Consider the following 23,969-nt stretch of genomic DNA (forward strand, 5'->3'; position numbering starts at 1 on the left):
GGAGCAACAGGCCCGGAGAGGGAGCTCCCAAGGGGAGACGATCACAGGCAGATGGATGTGAAGATAAGGAGCTCAAGGGGGAGATCAAGGTCAGAGACAGACTTGCGAGTCGTCAGCACACAGGTAGAGGCTTCCCAAGTTGGCCCAGCTCTCCCTCTGGGAGAGGGGCAGGATGCCAAGATGGAGCTCTGGGGGGCACCATGCTGGGGCCCTTCAAGGAGCCTGGAAGGAGGTCAGACAAGGAGATGCAGGAGGAGTTCATGGAATCAAAGCGAGTGAGGAGCTCAGAGTGGGCAATTCGGTTATCAAATGCAAAGACGTGTGATACGAGGATTGAGAAAGTGCTCTGTGGGCTTATTAGGTTGGGCATGCCTAGCACGGAAAAAAACCAACTACCCAAAAGCTGCCTCCTGGAGCAGAAGAGCCAGTGCTGCCACCAGAAGGGGCACTGGGAGAGCCGGCCTCCCCGCTCTGCTGAGCACAAGCAACTCCCAGAGCTCACAGCAAACAAAATCCCCACGTGGGCAAGGAGCTGCTGCTTTTCATGGCAAGCCTTTAGTTCTTGATTTTTCATTTTGATTTTTTCTTATTCTTTTTTTAACCAGAGTCATTTGAGCAGAATAGTTCTTGATTTTTTAAATCACGTGCATATAGAACTTTGATAAAAACAGAAATTTAAGAAGCCCATTTTCTTATACTAATTACTGTATATGACTTAATACTAAATCATATCTTTTAGCTGGCTCTAATCAGTATTTCAAAATAGATGAAGTTCATTTTAGGCACATTCCAACCTCCTTTGCTGTGTAACCCACTTCTCAGGCCACACTAACCTGGGGTAAAATTCCTCTTACATTATTGTCAGTAATTAAAGATAGCCACTGGGCCAGGCACGGTGTCTCACGCCTGTAATCCCAGCACTTTAGGAGGCTGAGGCAGGTGGATCACCTGAGGTTGTGAGTTTGAGACCAACCTGACCAACGTGGAGAAACCCCGTCTCTACTAAAAATACAAAATTAGCCGGGCATGGTGGCACATGCCTGTAATCCCAGCTACTCGGGAGGCAGAGGTTGCGGGGAGTGGAGATCATGCCATTGCACTCCAGCCTGGGCAACAAGAGTGAAATTCTGTCTCAAAAAAAAAAAAAAAAGATAGCCACTGTACCTAGCGAGACCCGCTGCTCAGGCAGTCCAGATCCCACTAAGAATCAGAGAAATGTTAATCCTTTCTTTAGGCCTAAGAAAACAGAGAAAAGGAAGAACTTCATCATCCTTCACCCTTGCCTGCCCAACTACGGCAGCAGTGTGGGATGCTACGCGGTTTCTTCAAGCTGCTCCCCGTCTTCCCAGCCGACGCCTGTGGCATGCGGGCTAGTGCCTGGTCCCTTTGTGGTGCCTTCCTGGGTACCTGGGATTTCGTCAAACACCCACAAGACCAGGGGTCCTCTTCATCTGTCTTCCTGAATTAAAGTCAAAGATCAACACTTCCTAAGTGTCACATTCCCGTCCCTTTATCTCGAGAAGCATTGTTTACAAGAAATATAAGCAGCCACACTATAGCCTGTGGGCTGAATGTGGCCTGCCATAAGTTTTTGTATGACCTGTGAGTTAAGAATGGGCTTTACATTGTTAAATAGTTGGGGGAAAATATCAAAATAATAATTAGTGTTAGGGACTGAATTGTGCCCACTTCCCTTCTCCGCTCAAAATTCATATATTGAAGCCCTAACCCTCAATGGATCTGCATTTAACAAGGTTTAGAAACCAGCGGGTGCCCCGCCCCTGCCTGACTCCCATTTCAGAGAGGCTGGGTCCCACCTCTGTGGCCAGTGTCCTGGGCTAAACGGCCTGACCTGACGAGCAGATTCCCACACCTCGTCCTCCCTGCACATCCGGAGCAGCATCTGTTCCCAGACCATAGCACCCTGGGACCCCCAACACTGGATCTGACTCCAGACAAATCTGTCACACTGTTTTACTGTTTTGTTTTGTATTTTAATTTGTATTGAGACAGAGTCTCTCTCTGACACCCAGGTTGAAGTGCAGTGGCGCCAGCATGGCTCACTGCAGCCTCGACCTCCTGGGCTCAAGTGATTCTCCTGCCTCAGCCTCCCATGTAGCTGGGACTACAGGGGTGCCATCATGCCTGGCCGATTTTTGTACTTTTTTGTAGAGACAGAGTTTCGCCAAGTTGCCTAGGCTGATCTCAGAACTCCTGGGCTCAAGCGATCCTCCCGCCTTGGCCTCCCAAAGTGCTGGGATTACAGGCATGAGCCACCATGCCCAGCCTACCACGCTTCTTAACCCAGGTCCCACTCAAGCTCAGATGGTAACTAATTACAAGCAGATGACATGACCTAATATTTGATGTTTCTTATGGTGTGCTTAAATGTTCTATTAATTTTTAAAAGGCCATTCCATATTTACAAATAAAAGTTATTTAAAACGCAAACACATTTTAAAAAAATCATACTTTTATGGCAAACGAATCAACATACAAGAGCATTTCAGCTTACTCTGCCTAGCTATAATCACATTCCCTGCACCCTTAAAAGCTGCAGATCAACTAGGTTATATGAGGTTGTTGTCCTGGTCCTTAAGCACCCCCATGAGTCAGTCGACACTAAAGAAGACAGTCCTTTTGCGGGGCACAGAGCCGCTGACCTCGGCTTGAGAAAGGTCTGGGAAGGTGCAGCAGGGCAGACATCTGCCCCAATCTCCAATGTGGTGACCCCGTATCCCAGGGAAGCTTAGGAATTCTCAAAAAGTCAACTGTCACTAGCTTGGTAGCTCCCAGTTCAGCAACCAACACAAAACCCAGCACTGAAGCGCTAAAGAGTCACGAAGAACAGTAGGGCAGCATTTGTGACAAAGCTGGGCAGACAGAACGACACAGCTGGTTCTCAGTCTAGCTCCAACGTGCCCGCCTGGGGAACAACAGTCCCGCCTCACACTTACTTGTCAGTAAACCACACAGCTAACCGAATTTTCCCAGCTAAAGAGAGCTCCCTGAGATGAGTGAATATCCCCAGATACCTTCAGCCTAGTAAATATTCAGTTTGCCAAATTAAAGACTAGATTTACATCTTGGAGGAGACCATATTTATATATGAGAATATGAGAATATAAATCATCTGTTACTTCTCCAAAATGTATCCTGACTAGCTCCTACTTTTCTACATTTTCCAACTCTTTTATTTCCATCATCTGTTCCTCTAAGATTGTTCTCCTTTTTTTGAGACAGGGTCTCACTCTGTCACGAGGCTGGAGTGCAGCGGCACAATCACGGCTCACTACAGTCTCAACCTCCTGGGCTCAGGTGATCCTCCTAGCTCAGCCTCCTGAGTAGCTGGGACCATAGGTGTGCGTGTGCCAACACACCCAGCTAATTTTTGTATTTTTTGTAGCAACAGGGTTTCACCACGTTGCCCAGGCTGGTCTCAAATTCCTGGGCTGAGGTGATCCGCCCGCCTCGGCCTTTTCGGCCTCTCAGAGTGCTGGGATTATAGGCGTGAGCCACCGCGCCCAGCCTGTTCTCCATTCTTGTGGGTATTCCTGTTCATCTGTTTCCCTGAATTAATGTCAATTATCACTATTTCCTAAGTGTCACATTCTTGTTCCTTTTTCTTGACTAGCATGGTTTACTAGAAACAGAAATAACAGCAAAAATATTTAGGTCTTATATAAACAAATATAGTCATCTCGTCTGTGCTTTCAAAGTTAAATTTATTATGCACAGTAATGGGTACCATGGAGACAGGGAAAGGGCTAGAAAGTGGCATCATCTATACAGAGGGAACATATAAAGACCGTCCCGGGGTGTACCCCCCTAACTGTGCTGTCACTCCAACTCTGTCAGAAAGAAAAAGTAGTGTGAGGTGTATTTGTTTGCAAGAAACAAGGTGGAAACTAGATGGACCAGCTGAGCAGGGAGGCCAAGGTCATTTCCATCTATCCCTAATGGTGTTCAGTATAGCCCTCTCCTTCCTGAGACCTAAGAACAGAAGATATGCTTCCACAACAGAGATTTTTGATTTTTTAATGGCAGCACTCTCAAAACTACATTCACGGACCAACCAAAGCCATCTCCAAGTCTAGAAAGGATACACACTACACGCAGCAAAAATGCCAACCACTGATCCAGAATTTTCAAGATGGCACCTTTCCCCAAACTTCTATACCATTCATTAAACATAGACTGCAAACTGCTAGCCTGTAGACCAAATTCAACCTCTAAGTATTATTTGCTTAGGTGCCTAAGCATCTTTAAAAATTTGATTTAGTTGGCAATACACTGGGAGGTTTCACATAAATATCTAGGTTTCCAGCTTCTCTGAAGAAATGAGAAAATCCATTCCCACATGGCAACAACCAGCTGGAGCTAACAACTGTTAGATAGCATGCTGCTCCCCGCTACTGCCTTACACCCAGCCAGCTTCATGTGTGCATGTTATCTGCATGCCATTCACATCGGCTCTCCTTGCTCAGCAAATGTCCCACCTCAACCTCACACTCAATACCCTTATACAGGTTGCCTAATCAGAGTTCAGTAGGGCACCCACACTATAGCTGGGCAATCCCTGGATGCTGTGATATTTGTTAACCATTATGTTCTTTCCAACCACGGGAACCTTCCTAAGAGCTCAAGAGCTTCACTGCTGGATAAAAACAGTTCCTGATCCCGGATTCTGACCTTTAGTTTTCCTTTTCCAGTCACTGCCCCAGTCTGCCTGGCCCTGGGCTCTGTTCCATATTGGCAATGAGAGCCCACGGCAGGGAGACTTCCAGCAGGCTTTTCCACAGTGCAGCCAAACTATCAGTAAATAGACTTTGTTCTCCATTAAAAGCCCTGTAGCAGCTGAGTTGCTTTACCTTATCCCACCTGGCTCTTATGCAGTCTGTTCCAAGTGAGAAGTTAGCAGAGTCCTGTAAACAAAGAACAGTTCAGGGGCCAACCTGCGCTCCCAGGTGCCAGGATGCTCTCAGGGTCTTCACTGTGCTCCCAGGTGCCAGGGTGCTCCCATGGTCTTCACTGTGCTCCCAGACACTTGGCTTCATTGTTCTCATTTTGATCCTCATTTGGCATCTCTAAACGCAGGCGGCGCAGGGAATGTACAAAGAAGCGAGGAAGTTTGCAGACCAAGTTGAGTTCCTCCTTCCCGGACCCCAGGGCAGGCAGGATCAGCTGCCGGGCGTGCAGGTGAAGGGGGATGTAGCGGGCCTTCGACTGTTCTAGTCCCAGCTTCTTCAGGGTGCCCACAGACAGCTTCTATACAAAGAAAGGACAGATCCTTGAGAGCAAGGCCAACAGTCCACCCTTGACGAACATGCAAGGTCAGGGCACTTCTACTTACAGGGAACCAAAACTAACCCCCTGGAAGACACAGTAATGGAGAGTCTGCTTCAGTGGCATGTCTAAGAAGGGCTCAGAACTCAGGTAAGGGAAAAATGACCACACCAAAGACATTCTTTTTGGCCTAACAAGAGAATGGGCTGTGGTATAAGGATGAAAAGGCTTTCCCTGCGGTTCTTTAGTAGCACCATGAAAAGCTGCTCCCAGCCTTCAGAAACACCCCTCCCCTTGTCCACAGCCTCCCAACAAAATCTGAATAAACCAATGTAACCATAAGCTTTTCACTAACAGATCCTGCAGTTCCAGAAGGACAGTAACCAACTGCTTCTAAATTTCTCTAAAATCAAGATAACGAGCTTGGTATCATGTCTGAAGACAATCAGTAGGCTTTGTTGTAACTCATTTCAGAGTTTTAAGAAAAGGAACGCCTAAGTTCTCTCCCGTATCTGCTGCACATTGGGTCAAATTAGTATTACCTGGGGGGCCAACCTATTCCAGTCTGAGTACTTGTGATCACCAAGGATTGGACAAGCCAATCCAAAAGACAAGTGAACTCGAAGCTGATGTTTTATTCCTTAAAAGAGAGAGAGAGAGAAAGAGAGAAAACTCGTGAGGAGCTACAGAAACAATACCAGTACTGGCATCTGCTTCAAATCGTATCACATCAAAGTGCAGTAAACTGGCCAAGTCCCAACTATAATAAATTATAACGAATAATATAGCAAACTATAAGCTATGTAGCACCAGCCAGTTTAGGAAGTAAACGCTGTAAACACTCTAAGTACCCCTCCCCACCACAATTCCCTCTTTCCACCATAACCATTATCATGAACTTGCCGTCTACCATTACCATAACTTTTTAGTAATTTTACTACATAAGTAGTATTGATTTGCACATTATTTGAATTGTAGTAACATATACATAAAATTTCCTGGTTTAACCACTGGCATTATACTAAATGCCAAGTCAGTGACATTAGGTGTATTCACACTGTTTTTGCAACCACCACCACCATCCATCTCTAGAACTTTCTCATCTTCCCAAACTGAAACTCTGGACCCATTAAACAACAATTCCCTATTTATCTCCCCTCCTTTACCCTACCCTAAGATTTTGGCAACCACCATCTACTTTCTGTCTCTATACATCTGACTCTTCTAGGTACCTCACATGAGTGGAATCATATAGTATTTGCCCTTTTGTGCCTGGCTTATTTTACTTAGCATAATGTTTTCAAGGTGCATCCATATTGTAGCATGTGTCAGAATTTCCCTTCCTTTAATTCTTTTAAAGCTGAAAATAACATTCTATTTTATGTATATGCTACATTTTGTTTCTCCATTCATCCCCCAATGGTCACTGGGATTATCTTCACATTTTGTTGCTGTGAATAACGCTGCTATGAATATGTGTGCAAACATTTGATTTTTGGGGTATACACCCAGAAGTGGAACTGCTGGATCTTACAATAATTCTGTTTAATCGTTTTGAGGAACCACTCTACACAGTTTTAAATAGAGGCATTCAAACTGTTTGTATTCTTTTGCTAGCCACAACCATCCCTACGGGAGTCCCCGGCCTCAGATCAGCACCAGAAGCACATTCTCACACGAGTCAGCCACAGTACCAGCTGCTCAGAACGAGGCCCTGGACAAAACCTGGTGGCACAGGGTTTTGTGATCCCACTGCGGAAAAGTGACACTCTCACCAGTGATGGGCTGGAGCTCCACGAGGGCGGAGGAGAGAGTGCTGCTGAGCACCTGGTACTGAGTTACAGCAACTTGCGCATTCCGGTTGCGCCGCACTTTCACCATTTTCCCATCGTCCATGCGGTAGCTCGGGGACAATGTCATCTGAAGCCAAAGAAATCAAGATATGATTCCCAAGGAAGAGCAGCAACCCATGCCTCAGGGAGGCTGCTCGCCCACCTTGTGGTGTTGCTGCTGGCCTTGCGCCTCCTTCTCCACAATGGGGATGTCCACGACTCCTGCTGAGGGCATGGGGACATGCACAGTGATGGCCCTGGGGGTGACACAGATCAATGTTTTAGCCAACCAAGCCAGAGAAGACCTCCTAGATTTGGCCACTTAGAGGATTTCACGCTGGACCTTCTGCACTAACGTGTGATTTCTTATGATTGAAGGATCGTGCAAGATCCTCTTGGTGTAATGCTTAGCCTGAGAGCCGATAGAATTCACAAGCTTATCTTTTTTACTACTAAAGTCATACATGCTAATTGTAGAATATTTGGGGTAAAAAAAGAAAAAAATTACATTAATAACGTGGTCTTTCCAGCCTTTAAAAATGGATATGTATAGTTAAAATAAAATTATGGTAATACAGTTTTGTATTTTTTTTCCAAATAATAACAGATTGTAGATTCTGACTGCATGGTAAATGAACAAATGAATAATTGGATGAATGAACCTAATAAAACATTCAGAGAACCGTTCCTGGCTCATTTGCCACATAGGTAAAACAGGAGGGAACTGTACCCAAAGAAGTCACAGGGGACAGGCGCGGTGGCTCACACATGTAATCCCAATACTCTGGGAGGCCAGGGCGGGTGGATCACTTCAGGTCAGGAGTTCAAGACCAGCCTGGCCAACATGGTGAAACCCCATCTCTACTAAAAATACAAAAAAAAAAATCAGCCAGGCGTGGTGGCGCATGCCTGTAATTCCAGCTACTTGGGAGGCTGAGGCATGAGAATCGCTTGAATCCAGGAGGTGGAGGTTGCAGTGGGCCAAGATTATGCCACTGCACTCCAGCCTGGGCGACAGAGCAAGACTCCGTCTAAAAAAAAAAAAGAAAGAAAGAAGTCATAGGTACCACAACCACAACTCAATAACTCATTCCAAATCACTTCTGTTGGTGTTCTCCCTCCCATGACCTCATGACCTCACAGACAGGTAGAAGACTGTTTAATCTGTCTGTAAATTTATGCCTCTTTCAGGTCAATGATGGAAAAGTCCATCTGGGTACCTGGTGGTCGGTTGGATAATCACTAACCAAGCGGTCAAGATCCTATTCACACACACTATTTCACAACGCAGACACTCCACTTCAGTTTCAGCTACTATCTGGTACATTTTATCGTATTTTACAGATTTTGTAGATCTTCTGTGACAAGAATGTCCTTCCTAATGATATGACACTACAACTCAAGAATGTTCAATCAGCAAGACCCAACTGATTGATTTCAATTCCTCCGTGAACCTGATACCGAGAATGGTTACCAATTTTGAACCTTAATGGACATTTTTCACAAATAACATAACATGTATTTTATAGTCTTAATATTTTGATTGCTTGAATAGAAAAATAAGTCTCTATTTTTTATTTTTTAACTTTTCCTATGAACTAGGTACTGTGTTAAATATTTCACAAGAATCAATTTTATTTAACTATCTCATAAATCCTACTGTTTCCATTTTTCAGATGAAGAAAACAAAGCTTATGGACATTTAATAACCTGCCCAAGGCCCCACAGCTGTTAAATGACACAGTTGAGAGTTGAACACACATCTTTTTGAGGTCTTAGCTACTGTCCTAAATTCCTCCATTCTCCATAATCTTATTATAGTTCTTAAATTTGATTGTATATCAAATTTTAAAATACAGATGCCAATCCCCACAACCACCACACTTATGAATGAGAACTTCTGTGGGTAAGTCTCAATCATACAGATTTTTAAAGGGCTCCTCAGATTCACAAAGTATCTGCAAAATCTGTAATCTAAAAAGGACTAACATTCAAAATATAAAATGAATACTTACAAATCAAATCAAAAAGAATAAACAACCTGGGCCAGACACAGTGGCTCACGCCTGTGAGCTGTAAGCGCTGTAATCCTAGCACTTTGGTGGACAGATCACTTTAGGTCAGGGGTTCAAGACCAGCCTGGCCAACAGGCTGAAACCCCATCTCTACTAAAAATACAAAAATTAGCTGGGCATGGTGGCATGCGCCTGTAATTCCAGCTAGCTGAAACATGAGAACCGCTTGAACCAGGGAGGAGGTTGCAGTGAGCCAAGATTGTGCCACTGCCCTCCAGCCTGGGTGACACAGCAAGACTCCATCTCAAAAAAAAAAAAGGCCAGGCACGGTCTTAAATAAAAAAAAAATAATAATAATAAACAACCCTGTAGTGACACAGCAAGACTCCATCTCAAAAAAAAAAAAAAAGGCCAGGCACGGTCTTAAATAAAAAAAAAAAAATAATAATAAACAACCCTGTAGAAAAATAGGCAAAAGAAATAATCAGTCTGTTCCCAAAAGGGAAACTCAAATAGCCAATAAACATGTAAAAAACATGTAAATTGATAGCCAACATCACTGTTATACAAGGAAATAGAAAATATCTTTTTTTTTTTTTTAACTTATCACAGTGGCAAACCCTTTAAAAATGCTTTGGCTGATAAGGGGAGGTGGGTACTCACCACTGCTGGTGGGAATGTAAACTGATAAAAAACCTTTGTGGAGAGCAATGTGAGTACTATTAAAATTTAAATATACAAACCATTCAGCCCAGCGATTCAATTTTTAGAAATTTATCTTAAAAATACATTCACATATTCTTTGCAATAGGCTCTAAAAAATGAGAAATTACCTAAATATCCACCCATACAGTGGTATTTCACAGAGCAATTAAAAAGGAGACAGCTCTAAATGTATGACACAAAATGCTCTAAGATATATGATCCAAGTGAAAACTGTAGGGTACAAAACTGTGTGTGAAATACACTAGCATACAGTAATATGCTTATATATGCTCGATAACTCTGGAAGTTTACAGAAGACACCAGTCACAGTGATTGACGCTGGGGAACGCAACTGCACAGATGGGGAATAGAGGGTTTCTTTTTTGCTCACGCATCTTTTCTCTATGAAAAACACTGAGGTAAACCTCTATGTGCTAACACAGGATGATCCCCAAGACATAGAGTTGAGCAGGGGAAAAAAGTATAATGTAAATTGTACAATGTGATATATATAGAGATATATATATGTACATACATATGTACACATGCGTATACTGTATACACTAGACATGCATACACTGTATACACTACACACGCATACACTGTACACACTACACACGCATACACTGTACACACTACACACACATATACTGTATACACTACACATGCATATACTACACACGCATATACTGTATACACTACACATATATGTAAATGTGTTGAGTAACAACCAGAGGAATAAAAACCAAACTGATTACATGGGTTGTTACCTCAAGAGAAAACACTAGAATGGCAGAATGGGTGGATTCTCCAGGAGTTTTTCACATGATCTTTGTTGTTTGACTATTTTTAGCACAGGAATAAAATCATATATTATTTGTATAATTAATTAATTTTTTTTTCTTTAGAGACAGGATCGATCTCTGTCACCCAGGCTGGAGTGCAGTGGTGTGATCATAGCTCACTGTAACCTCAAACTCCTGGGCTCAAGTGATCCTCCCACCCTGGCCTCCCAAGTAGCTGGGACTACAGGTATGTGCCACTACACCGGACTAACTTCTTACTTTTTATAGAGAAAAGGTGTCACTATGTTGCCCAGGCTGTTCTCTGACTCTTGGCCTAAAGTGATCCTCCCACCTCTGCCTCTCAAAGTGCTGTGATTACAGGCGTGAGCCACCATGTCCACCCCATGCTTGTATAATTAATTTTTGATAATTTTGATGTATACCAGAATTAAGAACCACTGTTCTATCAGACTTAATATTCTAAGCACCTAAGCTGTTTCACATATTTTTTATAATCTCGCAGGTCCTAGTGCAGTGCCTTCTATTAATGGGAGTTTCTGCTTTTAATGGATAAATAGGTGAAAGAAATGCCTCCACTTATACCACCTCTACTGCCATCAGCAGGCCTCATACCAGTACTTCTTCACCACCTGACGGGTTCTAAACAACTCTTGGACTTGATGTGCCATGTCCTTGTCCCAAGCCAACACCATTACACCTGTGGTTTCCTTGTCCAGCCGGTGGCACAGATGCAAGGGATCTGCCTTGTGGCCATGAAGCATCTTTGCCAGGATAGGTAGTACATCAGTGATGCAGAGCTGGACCCCAGGGCCACCTAAGAAGGAAAAAGCCAAAGGTTTGAGTGGCCACGAAAAGATCTCGCCAAAGAACTCTTCTTGGGAGAAAAGCCCTTAATGGATAAACTGTCAATATTTTCTAGAGCCTTACTACTGAAGTGTGGTACAGAGACTAGCAACAATGGCATGTCTAGGGAGCTTATTAGAAATGAATCTCAGGCTCCCAACCTAGACTACTCAGTCAGAATCTGCATTTTACAAGCTGCCCAAGTGATTCAGAAGCATATTAAAGTTTGAGAAGCACCATTCTAGAGCATGTGGCTTTCCTCTCAGACATACTTTGCAAAACCATGAGGCCTTCGAGAAGCATTAAATAAGAGTGATTAGGAGGATAGACTTCGGGGTTAGACGTTCTTGGGGTTCTACTCTACTCTTCTTACTAGCCATTTTTTTGACCTTGGACACATTACTTCTCTTTCCAACTTTGCTTTCTCGTTATAAAATGTAAATATCTGGAAAACAACTTCACTGGGGAATGGAGAGGCAAAAAACTGTTGCAAAAATAAAGAGAGAAAAAAATTATACAAACACTTGGTGATGTGATTTAATTCCTTGTCTTTATGAACAACTATCTCCGTATCTCCCCAAAAAGCATTACCTTCTTCTAGCTAAAATGGGCCTTTTCCTTCTTTCACAAATGCATTTTTTAAATCAATCTTTCCTGATTCACTTCAGCTGTCCCTGACAACTACATGCAACATTTGTTGAAAGACATTTGAAGGTCCACTAAATTCCAGTCACTCTGGGGTTGTATGTTACATATACTCCAACATACACATACACACACACACACACATACACACACACACACACCCTTTTTTCTTATGTATCATTTTCTCATTCCCAGTTTTGATGGAAGATAACCTTTAGTCTAGAACCACACAGCCTTTGTATATCTCTACAGCGATCCCTGTAGTCTGCACATAGCGTATTCTACGAATTGCTTACTGTCAGATGTTTAGAAGGGGAGGACTGTCTTATTTATTTATTTCTGTGTTCTCGGTGGTTCCTTATATTGGACGGTAGTTTACAAAAGTTTAATTAATTTGAATGCAAGGCTTTAGAGTGCACCACAAGTAACGTCTCAGTTTTCCTCGGTTGTAGCAGAAAGCAGCTGCAGGTCCCTCCACCTTTCCCGCGTGGTCCTTACCATGCACAGGGAGACCGTAGGGCTTATTGATGACCACAAGGTTCTTGTCCTGGTGGAGAATTCCTCGGGTCAGTGCCTTAGCAAGCACGTTGGGGTGGACTCGCTGCAGCTGCCGTGTGAACCGCACTATTTCTTGCACTCTCCGCTGAACAGCGTTTGTGGACACCTAGGGAGAAAGAAGGAGCCGTGGGGAATGCCTGGTGCGGAAGCCGTGGAGAAGACCTTCCATAAAGGTCTGGGTGAGAATCTGAGTAGGGAATGACTATCTTTGCATCAGACCCGCGCCGCCTTCGAGTAATTTGAGAGCAGAGATACCCATCTGTCTAACCTGCGTACCGACGCCGTGGTTAGGACTGAGCCTGACAGTAGCCAAAGATCCAGCTCACGGGAAAACACCGTACCCTTACTGACCCCTCCCCTCCGCCTTCTCCCCATTCTCCCACCTTGCGTCCGGGCTATTGACTCACACGCTTTCACTCAGAGGACCCTCCTACCTACTCCCCGTCTGGGAAACCAATGAGCGCACTGCCTCTTGGGAGTTCTGGTCCCTTCGGACTCACCGGCTCCTTCTTTGTGTCTTGTTCCCGTTTCTGGGCTCGGAGCTTCTCCGCTAATCTCTGGGCATTTATGGCCGTAGAGGCAGCGGCAGCGGAACAAAATGGCTTTGAGACGAGAGTGAACAGACTCCCGAAACCCTGGCCGTTTCCCCGGATCCAGGGGCCCGACGCGCTCCACCTGGGCGCTGCCATCTTACAAGGAAGAGAGGGGCGAGCCAAGACCACGTGGAGAAGGGCGACTACAGTGAGGCGGGAGTGGGTGGGCCCTGCAGGTCACGTGGTGCGGGGTGGGGCCTGGGCGAGTCACGTGGGGACGGTGCACGCTCAGTGCGGCTGCGCCGGCCGGTAGCTGCAGCTGGAGCAGTGGCGTTTGGAGGAGACTCGGTGAGTGTGTAGGGAAGCCGGGCTGGGGCTGGGAAATGCCGGTGCCTCAACGGTTTAACGTTTTCTGCGTCCCCGGGATTTCCGTTCAAGAAGAGCACTGGTCTGAGAAACGTTTCTCCTTTTGGTACACGATCCCACTCAAAAACTCCTCCCCGCCCCCGCGCCCCCTTAGGAGCGATGTCCCATAAACGCTCGCCCCAGAGCCCTCCTAGGCACCGACGCCGTCCCTCTTAGCCACTCAATCTCCGGTGATCCGCCAGTCTCCTGCGGGACGCGTCGGGAACTCTCTTGATCGTATGCCCGGATCTCTGTAGTCTCTCCACCCTTCATCTTCCAACTCCCAGCCTCTTTGTTTCGCGTTGTAACCTGTACCCTTCTCCTAAGGATGACGGCCCCTTCCCTTATCCAGGGCCCCCAGCACCTATTTCCTACTTAGGAAGCACTGTGAGTGTTTTTTCTGCCCTTCCTCAAGAATTCATTTCTTGGGGGTCTCCTCCCTACCTTCCCTACTCCTCCTAAAGAAAAAGCTGAAAGTACGGAGCACAGACCTTCACTTTTCCTGTTTCCTTTATTTTTCTCTCCATAGTTTGCAACCACACCATACCTCCTCTCACGAGATGCGATGTTGGAATTCCCTTGCCCGAACTGCAGGCGACTCCCTCTGATTTCACTCAGGGGTGGCTGGGAAGATAAACATCTGTTTGGGATGGTAGTGTTAAAAATAACTTGGGATATACCTGCCATTTGTTAAGAGGAAAGCTTATGCTGAGTTCAGAAAGAATGTTCTGAAAACTAATGGATCTGTGACGATAGAAGGAACAATTTTTTAAGACTGCTTGGAATGAAGGCTGCCTGAGGAGTTATTAGAGAATAGGTAGTTGAATTAGATTTGGGTTCTACACCTCCTAAAAGGTTTGGCAGAAGGGAGCCGTACCAACAAGAAACAAAGTTGATCAGGTGGAGCTACTCATAGAAGACTCAAGTTGAAGAGTGAACTAGAGGTGATACGTAGTGGGGAGTCTTTGAAGCTTTTCGAGTAAGGCAGAGAGACTCCTTTAAAGTGGAATTCTGGAAATGAATCTGGCAGTTGAATGCAGGACAGATGGGGAAGGAAAGGGTTTGATAGTAGGAAAACTAGTTACAATCTAGGTGGTCAGTGATGAGGTCTGGTCTTTTCCCCCTACACTGTAACTCCTTTGAGTTTGAATTAATTGAGTTATGCAGGTCAAGGCGTACTCTTGGCAGCTGCTGTTGATCTGTGAGTCCCTGGAAGAATTTTTTTTTTAATCCACTCACCTGGCACATAGTAAACTCACAATATCTGTTAGATGGCTGAAGTGCATCATAAATGTATGCTAGGTGTGTCTGAACATTTTGAATTGTCTTATTTCTGTCAATGTTTGGCCTGAAGAATGAAGGTAGAGGCAGATGTATTTGTAAAGTGGGAAAGAAGCAAGGCTTGTGTACGTTTCTCTTATAAGGCAGGTGTAAATGCAGATCCAGATACAAATGCAAAGATTTCCAAGGGAGATTGGGAAACATCTGTTTCTCCTGTTCCCCACCCACCCCCTGCAAATTTACCAGTAGGACAGAGGTCTATAAAAGTTAAGAAATTCCACCCTAAAAGAATTATTACCTTCCATGCTCCAGACCTAGGTTCTAATTTCACTTGAACATCACATATTACTTAGATACTTGAAGCTCCCTTTTCCAAGGACCCTGAAGTTTTGACATCGGGACTTAAATTCATATCATTACATTAATTAAAAACTTGTTTTGGGTACAGGACTTTTATGATTTTGTGTCGGGGATGGGAGAGCCTGTTTCTACCCTAACCTTATGGCATTCAAGAAACTACACCTGTTCTTGCAGAGTTGGCCTTCTGTGGCGGGAAACAAAATGAAGAACCAACTCAAATGTCATTGCTAGTGACACAGAGCTTATGCTCTAGGGTTTCAGGTTAACTCAAAGCACACACTTAGTGACTAAGAATAAAAATATTGGTCCCTTTTTTCTGGAGAAGGAACTTTTAGGTTTGTCTTGTTGAAACTTTATAGAGAAATTTAAAGAATTCAAAGTTTTTGTTTGGTATGACAGTACAGCTTTAGCCAGTATGGGTACATAAGTTATGACATCCTTAATGTTTCTCCGGTGAGTCTAGGCACTTGGTGATTTAAAGTAGAGTTGTTCTCAGTATAAAGACTTTATGTGGCCGGGCGCGGTGGCCCACGCCTGTAATCCCAGCACTTTGGGAGGCTAAGGTGGGCGCATCACGAGGTCAGGAGATCGAGACCATCCTGGCTAACATGGTGAAACCCCCGTCTCTACTAAAAATACAAAAAAAAAAATTAGCCAGGCGCGGTGGCAGGCGCCTGTAATCCCAGCTACTCGGGAGGCTGAGGCGGAAGAATGGCGTGAACCCGGGAGGCGGAGCTTGCAGTGAGCCGAGATCGCATCACTGCACTCCAGTCTGGGCAACAGAGCAAGACTCCACCTCAAAAAAGAAAAGAAAAAAAAAGAATGTATGCAAATGTCATGTCTTTTTTTTTTTTCAATTTTCAAAGAGCAATAATCACCCCTCAGATAAACCTCATTGGCTGCAATACTGCCACTGCAAAAAACTCTTTTGTTTCTGTTTTTTTTTTTTTTTAACCTCTGTATTGCCTCCTCCCTGTTCCTCATTCAACTGGTCCTTCTTTAGGCAGTTCACTTTTCCACTTCTGCGCCAGTGTCACAGTCCATTTGTTGGGAACTCCTCTTGTCTAAATGTTTTCTTAGAAGAAGGAAGGAAATTCTATTAGTGATTTCTTCATTCTTGCAGAGTATGGCTCTGTTCAAACATGACTTATTTACATTGATTTTGATATATCATAATATGTGCCCCTAAAATAACCATATAAAGAAGAACTTGATAGTTTCTTTTTAAAGATATTTCCTAGTCTATTCAGGAACAAAAAGACTGCATTAGTATTTCGCAAGTATAAACAAACAAGGACTAACTAATAAAGGAACTTGCGTTTATCACAAATTTAAGGTTAATTAGTGGCATAAAGTTAAGTTACACCTCCTCAAGCTGTGATTTGCTAGTTGCAGATTAACCAGCGATTCCATTTCCTTGAAGAGCAGGAAGTACTTGGACATTGTTTTATGGTTTTAGAGAGATTAAAGGAGGCAATTAGCAGGAACTCTTGGGAGGTGCCCTGGAAAGTACGGTCATTGGGAGCCAGGAGATGTGGGACTAGTTCCAGTTCAGCCGCTGTGTACTTGAACAAATAATTTGGGCTTCAGTTTTTTGTCATTTAAAAGATTTTTGCAACTCTGTTTCTAGTCTGTGAAGATTTTCCACTGATACTGAAGTACTTCTCTTTCAGCCCGAATTAGTGGGATTTATTTCAGATTTATCTTGAATACATTTAGCATTGATACTAAGAAACTGGATTCTGCTCTTGTCCCCAGAATTTAACTTTTTGCCACTGAGCTAATGTTTATATTTGGAGGTTACTTCATTGAGTGGTGTTGGAATATACTTTTAAGATTTCTGGCCGGGTGCGGTGGCTCATGCCTGTAATCCTAGCACTTTGGGAGGCCGAGGTGGGCGGATCACGAGGTCAGGAGATGGAGAGCATCCTGGTTAACACGGTGAAACCCTGTCTCTACTAAAAATACAAAAATTAGCCGGGCGTGGTGGCAGGCACCTGTAGTCCCAGCTACTCGGGAGGCTGAGGCAGGAGAGTGGCGTGAACCCAGGAGGCAGAGCTTGCAGTGAGCCAAGATCGCACCACTGCATTCCAGCCTGGGTGAAAGTATGAGATTCCGTCTCAAAAAAAAAAAAAAAAAATATCCTAAATGGGGGTGGGGTGCATGGCTCACACCTTAATCCCAGCACTTTGGGAGGCCTAGCGGGGAGGATCTTTTGAGCCTAGGAGTTTGAGATCGCCTGGGCAACATAGCAAGACCTCGTCTCTACAGAAAATCACAAAATTAGCTGGGCATGGTGATGCACCTATGGTCCTAACTAACCCTTGAGGCTGAGGTGGGAGGATCATTTGAGCCCAGGAATTCAAGGCTGCAGCTGCAGTGAACCATGATTGCAGTACTGCACTCCAGCCTGGGTGACAGAGACAGACCCATCTCAAAAAAGAAAAAGTAATTTGTGTAATACAGTTTAAAAGTCAAATAGTAATAAAAGATTTGGAATTAAAAAACAGTTTCTCAGGCCAGGTCCAGTGGCTCATACCTGTAATCCCAGCACTTTGGGAGGCTGAGGCAGGTGGATTGCCTGAGGTCAGGAGTTCAAGACCAGCCTGGCCAACATGGTGAAACCCAATCTCTACTAAAAATACTAAAATTAGCTGAGCATGGTGGCGTGTGCCTGTAATCCCAGCTACTTGGGAGGCTGAGGTAGGAGAATCGCTGGAACTGGAGAGATGGAGGTTGCGGTGAGTCGAGATCGCACCATTGCACTCCAGCCTAGGTGGCAGAGCGAGACTCTGTCACCAAAAAAACCCCCAACAAAACAAAAACCGTTTCTCTGCCCTCCCTACCTCAAAGTCCCATTCTTTAGAGGCAACCACTCAGTTGTTTTCCTCTTTTCCTCTGTCTTTACAGTAAGTGGTCAACAACACCATCAGTATTCTTGAAACATGATATAACAAAACCAGTTTTACCATATGGTTTCTATGGCGTTTTTCTGGTCACAAAAACATACCCAATTTCTAAATAAAGACCCAAACATTTCTAATATGAAACACTGAAACAAGTAAGAGTTTCACCCACTTTTTGGTGAGTCAGTGAGTTACTGCAGTCATAGTGGTGGTGGGTTAAATCAAGGAATAAATGTGTGCAAAGTGAAAATTGTCAGAAGCATTTCCTACCACCATACTCAGTTCCAAAGCAATCAATCACCAATAGGGCAGGCTCGCTGAGAGCTTTTGTGCCACATCATTTATTGTTGTGCATTTGGATGATTACCATAGACTTTGCAGATTTTTATTTGCCGGTAATTTGTATTCATTCATTCGTTTTCCAGCTCAGGCTCACAGGTGGCTGGAGCCTATGCTGGCAGCTCAGGGCACAAGGCAGGCGCCAGCCCTGGACAGGACGCTCTCTATGCCATAGGGTGCGCATGCACACACACACAAACAGGGACCATCTAGACACACCAGCTAACCTAGCAGGCACATCTTTGAGACGTGGGAGGAAAGCAGAATACCTGGAGAAAACCCACACAGACATGGGGAGAGCATGCCAACTCCACACAAACGGGTGGCCTCAGCCAGGAATCACTTATTCTCTCATCAATGTTATGAAAAAATGATGTTGAACAAAAAGACTTTTTTTTGAGAGTCTGCTGTATCTTCTTGTTGCTAAATAGTTGGTTTGTTATTCTTTCTTGGTTTTCCCCTCATGTTTGGCCTGTTGATTTCTTATTGCGATAGATTCGTATTTAGCTCTTGCATCCCACCACTTTCCTATTTTTCCATGCCCTCTATCCCCTAATATAGTTCTATTGTAATTTTTTGCTAAAACAGGTAGCTTTTATGTACTTACACCTCTGTCAAATACTGTTCACTGTTGAGCTGGATGATCTATTACAGTGTGTTCCTCCTGGTGTGTAGGTTGGCCTTCACCTGTGTTTTTCATGTGCCTACTGTTAATTTTTTTCCCAAACGCTCCAATATATTTGTCACATTCTTATCAGTAACATTTTCTGTGAGCTCAAATGTATCACCTGTTTATTGGAGCCCTGCCCCCTCCTCCTCCTGCCTTTACTGTTGCTCTCAAGAACTGCTGCCTGGGGTCCTCCTGGACCTGCCCTTTCCTGTGCAGGAACCGTATCTTCCTCTTTCTGGGCTTATGTCTTTATTTTTTAAAAGCATATACTTCAGTTATTTCTAAGAAGTATTTGAATGACCTGGTTTTGCCCACACACTTATTTGATAGTTTGGCAGTTATATAATTCTAGATTGGAAATAAGGTTCTCTCAGAATGTTGAAGGCATCTGTAATTGCTCTAGAGACATGGTGATATAAATCCTTCTTACGTGACCGTGTTTTGTTTGTTTTCTCCCCTTCTGGAAGCTTTGAGGATATTCTCTATCTCTGGTGTTCTGCAGTTTTATGATGTGTATTAACACCAGGGTATGGGTCTTTTACTCAGCTGTTGTGCTGGCTTCTCACAGACGGTTTTGATTCTGGAAATTCACGTCCTCTAGTTCCGGGATGTTTTCTTGTACTATTTCTGTGATTTTTCGCTCAATCTTTAATTTTTCTTTGATACCTTTTTGTAATATCCATTCTTGTTATGTGGATATGGTGGGCTCAGTGGGCCCGCTGGAGTATTTGAGTTTTCTTCCTCTCTGCACGGGCTCCACTTCCTCCAGGTGATGTGGGCCTTTGCACCTGTGCCTCTGTCTGGATGTGTCTTCCCTCAGATATCCAGCGACTTGCTCCCACACCTCACTTTGGATGAATCCACAAGTCTTTCCTTAAATGTCACCTCAGTGAAGAGAGCACTGGATTGAGAAGTGCAGACCCCCATCTCACTTCCCTGCTTTGTTTCTCTCCAGAAGCATTTCCCACCATCTAGCATCCCACATATTTATTTACTTGTTTCCCTCACCACTAAAATAAACATTCTATGAGGGCAGGGATTTTGTATTTTTGTTTACCTCTATAATTCCAGCCTCTGAAACAGTGCCTGGCAATGAATAGATGCTTAATAATTTAAGGAATAAATGAATTATTTTATTGTGGGATTTCTTTGAATGTCTTATGATTCTGACTGTTCATTTTTGTTTTGTTTTTTGTTATTTTAAGTTCCCAGCGTGGGTCTTGTTGGGTGGTGGCCATTACTATAGGGTGGCTGGTATATATGGGTTTTGTGTGTATGTTTGTACAAATGTATATGTTTGCTAATATTTCTTTAGCTGACAGTGCATTGGTTGCTGGGACAAGGATAGAGGCTTGGAGAACCTTTTAGTATGCATCTTTTGACATAATCTGTATTTTCAGTTCTTCATTGCTCCTGCTGATGTATTTTACTCCAGACCCATTTCAGATTTCAGTTCATTTTTCTTTAAACCTCTGGATTTGGAGGTGGAGAAAATAGATGAAAATAGGAGGTGAGGAAGAGAATTTGCGCATTAGTTAAATAGACTTTATGCCAATCCACATTTTCAGATCTGCATTTAAAGCTTGCTTTCCATCTCCAAAAATTCATTGAAAAATTGAATGCTTCTCTCCTGCACCTCACATTCTTGGTTTTATACCTTGAAAAAAGAAAAACTCCTCTGTTGCCATTTTAATAGGGTACTTTGAAAAAGATTAAGAAGTAAACACGTAAGGACAGAAGTTATCATGTTTTATATTCTTAGTGTCATGGAATGCAGCACAGGAATATCACATAAGGAAAAGCACAGATTTCTTGTTTTCCTCGTTTATTTTGGAAGCTTATCCTTCAGCTCTTGTTTATCTTTTTTTTTTTTGAGAGTCTCTCTCTGTTGCCCAGACTGGAGTGGGCATGATCATGATTCACTGCAGCCTCGACCTCCTGGGTTCAAGCAATCCTCCCACCTCAGCCTCCCAAGTAGCTGGGACCATAGGCATATGCCACCACACCTGGCTAAGTTTTTTATTTTTGTAGAGACAGGGTCTCCCTATTGTTTATATGCCTTAAGAGTCAAATTAACAGAGTGCATAAGAAACACTCTCTTTTTAGCTCTCTTGCTAAGGAGCAGGTTTGAGATCTGTTGCCAGAACTTAGTACTTCGCAGTTTTATGGATTCCTCAGGAGTCTCGTCCATGGGGCTGGGGTGTGGCTACCCTCTGCTGACTCTTCCTAGGTTCCTGCTCTTCCCCAGCACCTCCCTACCCCCAGCCACTAGAAATAGACTGCTTCTTTCTTTCTTCTACTGCAGAAAACATGCACTACTGTACTTATTAAAATTAACTAAAAAAAAAAAAAAAAAACTCAAGCAGCTCGAGCTGCTTGAGTTTTTTTTTTTTTTTAGTTAATTTTAATAAGACATTGAAGGAAGAATTTTTTTTAAAGGGGGGGCTTATATGTATGGAGATTTATGGTGTGAAAGCAGGGGCAAACTCTAATGAATGAAGTTTTTAGAATTGATATGAACATGAACCCAAGATACTCAGACTTATTCCGAGAGTTCCTCTTAAAAACTGCTTTTCTCCACATAAATCCGAATGTCAGCAGTGGTTAGCTCCACGTTGGAGGAAGGGGGGCTTCATTTTGCTCTTTCTGCATATTTCCTGCAGTGATCTGTTACTTTCAAATCTGGGGGAAAGGTGCTCTCTTTTTCTGAATGAAGTCTCCACCTGCCTCCCTTGGGCCCAGGCTGCCCAGCTTTCTGGCTGCTCCCTGAGAGTCCTCCTTGGTCTTCCACTGACCTCCTTCACTTCCTTATGAAAGTATGTTTTTAGTCTCCCTAACCTGCTTTCTGTTTTCTTTCTTTTTTTTTTAATACCCTCAATTGTTTTCACTGGCCACTTTTTTTTAAGACTGATGCTTGGCTGGGCTTGGTGGCCCATGCCTGTAATCCCAACACTTTGGGAGGCCAGGGCAAGAGGATTGCTTGACAAGGTCAGGAGTTCAAGATCAGCCTGGTCAACATAGCAAGAGCCCATCTCTACAACAAAATTTAAAAATTAGCCAGGTATGGTGGTGCGCACCTGTAGTCCCAGCTGCTTAGGAGGCTGAGATAGGAGGATCCCTTGAGCCTCAGAGTTTGATGCTGCAGTGAACCATGATCTTGCCATCCTGGGGAACAGAGCAAGACTGTCTCAAACAAAAAAGACTGATGCTACCTGCTTGGCAAAACAATGTTTTTAGAGCTATTTCTCCTAAGAAACCTGGTCTTTGTAGTTGTTCTGATGGCTTCTGTGACAAATAATGCCTTTTTTTTTTTCTGTTAAGAGCTTTCAGATTCTTATTTCAGATCTAAACAGTGCTTTTCAGCTCTCAGTTCATCTTCAGATCAAAGAGAATAGTAGGCCGGGCGCAGTGGCTCATGCCTGTAATCCCACCACTTTGAGAGGCCAAGGCATGTGGATCACTTGAGACCAGGAGTTTGAAACCAGCCTGGCCAACATAGTGAAACCCTGTCTCTACTAAAAATACAAAAATTAGCCAAACATGGTGGCATGGGCCTGTAATCCCAGCTACTTGGGAGCCTGAGGCAGGAGAATAGCTTGAACCCAGGAGGCAGAGGCTGCAGTGAGTTGAGATCAAGCCACTGCACTCCAGCCTGGGTGACAGAGTAAGACTCCATCTCAAAGAAAAAGAATATTAATTTTTGGCTAATTTTTATTAGGAAAAAGAGAATATCCTGAAAAGAATATCATGCTAGTTTAAGGTTACAGATTTACTTTCTTCCCTGGGTTCCCTTTGGTTCATATTCTCTTGTTTAGAAATGATCCGAATACATTATTCTGAAGTATATGACAGTTTTTCCAAAATCAGTAAATACATATGTTGGTGCTTAAAACAGAAAGAAAGAAATAATGGCCTATAAATATTGTCACATAGCTTATTTCTACTATTCAGAGATCTGTATAACTTAGGATAAGGAGCAGGTTGTTGAACGGTTTTTTGGCTTTTAAGTTTGAAGTACAGTCTGAAAGTACCTTTCAATATTGAAGGGCTGCCTGACTGAAACTTACATGGGTATCCCCTGGGCCTGAAGCACCACCGAGATCTGAACTGAAGGTAGCGTTTTGGGAGTCCTTAGCGTTTAGTTGGTATTTTAAGGTCTAGGGGTGAATGGGGTGGGAAGGGAAGGGAGTATGTAAAGGGAATAGACTGGAGAGCCCTGTGGATCCTCAGCATTTAGGAAACAGGGAAGACCTCCCACTAGAGGGGAGGGAGGAAAACCAGGAAAAGGCGAGATGGACTTCAGTGTTGGGTGTTTCAGGAGGCAGAGGAGGATAAACACCAACAATTTCATTGTATTTTGCCATAAGGGTATTTATCTCCCATAAAGCTTTCCTTGATTTTCCTCAAGCAGAAGTGCTCATCTCCTTGGTACCTCATCCAGGCATGTGAAACTTGGCACAAACATGTTGTAAAGATTTGTTTATAGTTCTGTTTCTCCAAAGGTGTAGACTTGTTAAGAGTGTGGCCCACGGCTTGTTCATTTTTGTGAGATGGTATTGTTTTGTGTCTTAACAACATGAACACTGACTCCAAGTCTAATGTGTAATAGTCGTGTGACCTTTAACAAGCTGCTTAACATCTGTGTGCTTCTGTTTCATTGTCTATACCATTTATGATATGAGATGATAATAGCATCTACCTCACAGAAGAGCAGATATTTGTGAAGTGTGGAAAACAGTGCTTGGCTTACTGTCAGTGCTATGTAGTGTTTGGTGGAGGAGAAGT

At 43.7% G+C, this 23,969-nt stretch overlaps 2 protein-coding genes and 1 pseudogene across 9 annotated transcripts in view; 1 reads left to right on the forward strand and 2 right to left on the reverse strand.

Moving 5' to 3' along the window:
* Positions 1–3,708: 3,708 nt before the first annotated feature.
* RPUSD4 (RNA pseudouridine synthase D4) lies at positions 3,709–13,476 on the reverse strand. The gene is made up of 7 exons (XM_004052399.4): positions 13,191–13,476; positions 12,631–12,796; positions 11,257–11,458; positions 7,282–7,375; positions 7,062–7,206; positions 5,829–5,926; positions 3,709–5,268 (listed from the first exon to the last, which is right to left on the reverse strand). The coding sequence occupies exons 1-7, from the start codon at positions 13,377–13,379 to the stop codon at positions 5,029–5,031; spliced, it is 1,134 nt and encodes a 377-aa protein (XP_004052447.3). The 5' UTR covers positions 13,380–13,476; the 3' UTR covers positions 3,709–5,028.
* Positions 13,252–23,969, forward strand: part of FAM118B (family with sequence similarity 118 member B) — a 51,022-nt gene continuing 40,304 nt past the window's right edge. For 2 of the 8 annotated variants that reach the window (XM_055356354.2, XM_055356355.2), the window contains exon 1: positions 13,484–13,571. The gene's annotated coding sequence lies outside the window, so the exon portion shown is untranslated. Of the gene's footprint in view, positions 13,572–23,969 lie in introns of all 8 variants that reach the window. The other 6 variants (XM_031016215.3, XM_031016216.3, XM_063693667.1 and 3 more) reach the window with 4 other exon arrangements.
* LOC115936431 (uncharacterized) lies at positions 16,065–16,194 on the reverse strand (annotated as a pseudogene).

This window comes from Gorilla gorilla, chromosome 9, assembly GCF_029281585.2.
Source record: "Gorilla gorilla gorilla isolate KB3781 chromosome 9, NHGRI_mGorGor1-v2.1_pri, whole genome shotgun sequence".
NCBI lineage: Eukaryota > Metazoa > Chordata > Mammalia > Primates > Hominidae > Gorilla > Gorilla gorilla.

Coding starts and splice junctions, on each gene's coding strand:
- RPUSD4 (XM_004052399.4), bottom strand. CDS start 13,379: ATGGCAGCGCCCAGGTGGAGCGCGTCGGGCCCCTGGATCCGGGGAAAC. Junction 7,207..7,281: donor GCCAGCAGCAACACCACAAG/GTGGGCGAGCAG, acceptor CTTTGGCTTCAG/ATGACATTGTCCCCGAGCTA. Junction 5,269..5,828: donor GGAATAGGTTGGCCCCCCAG/GTAATACTAATT, acceptor TTCTTTGTATAG/AAGCTGTCTGTGGGCACCCT.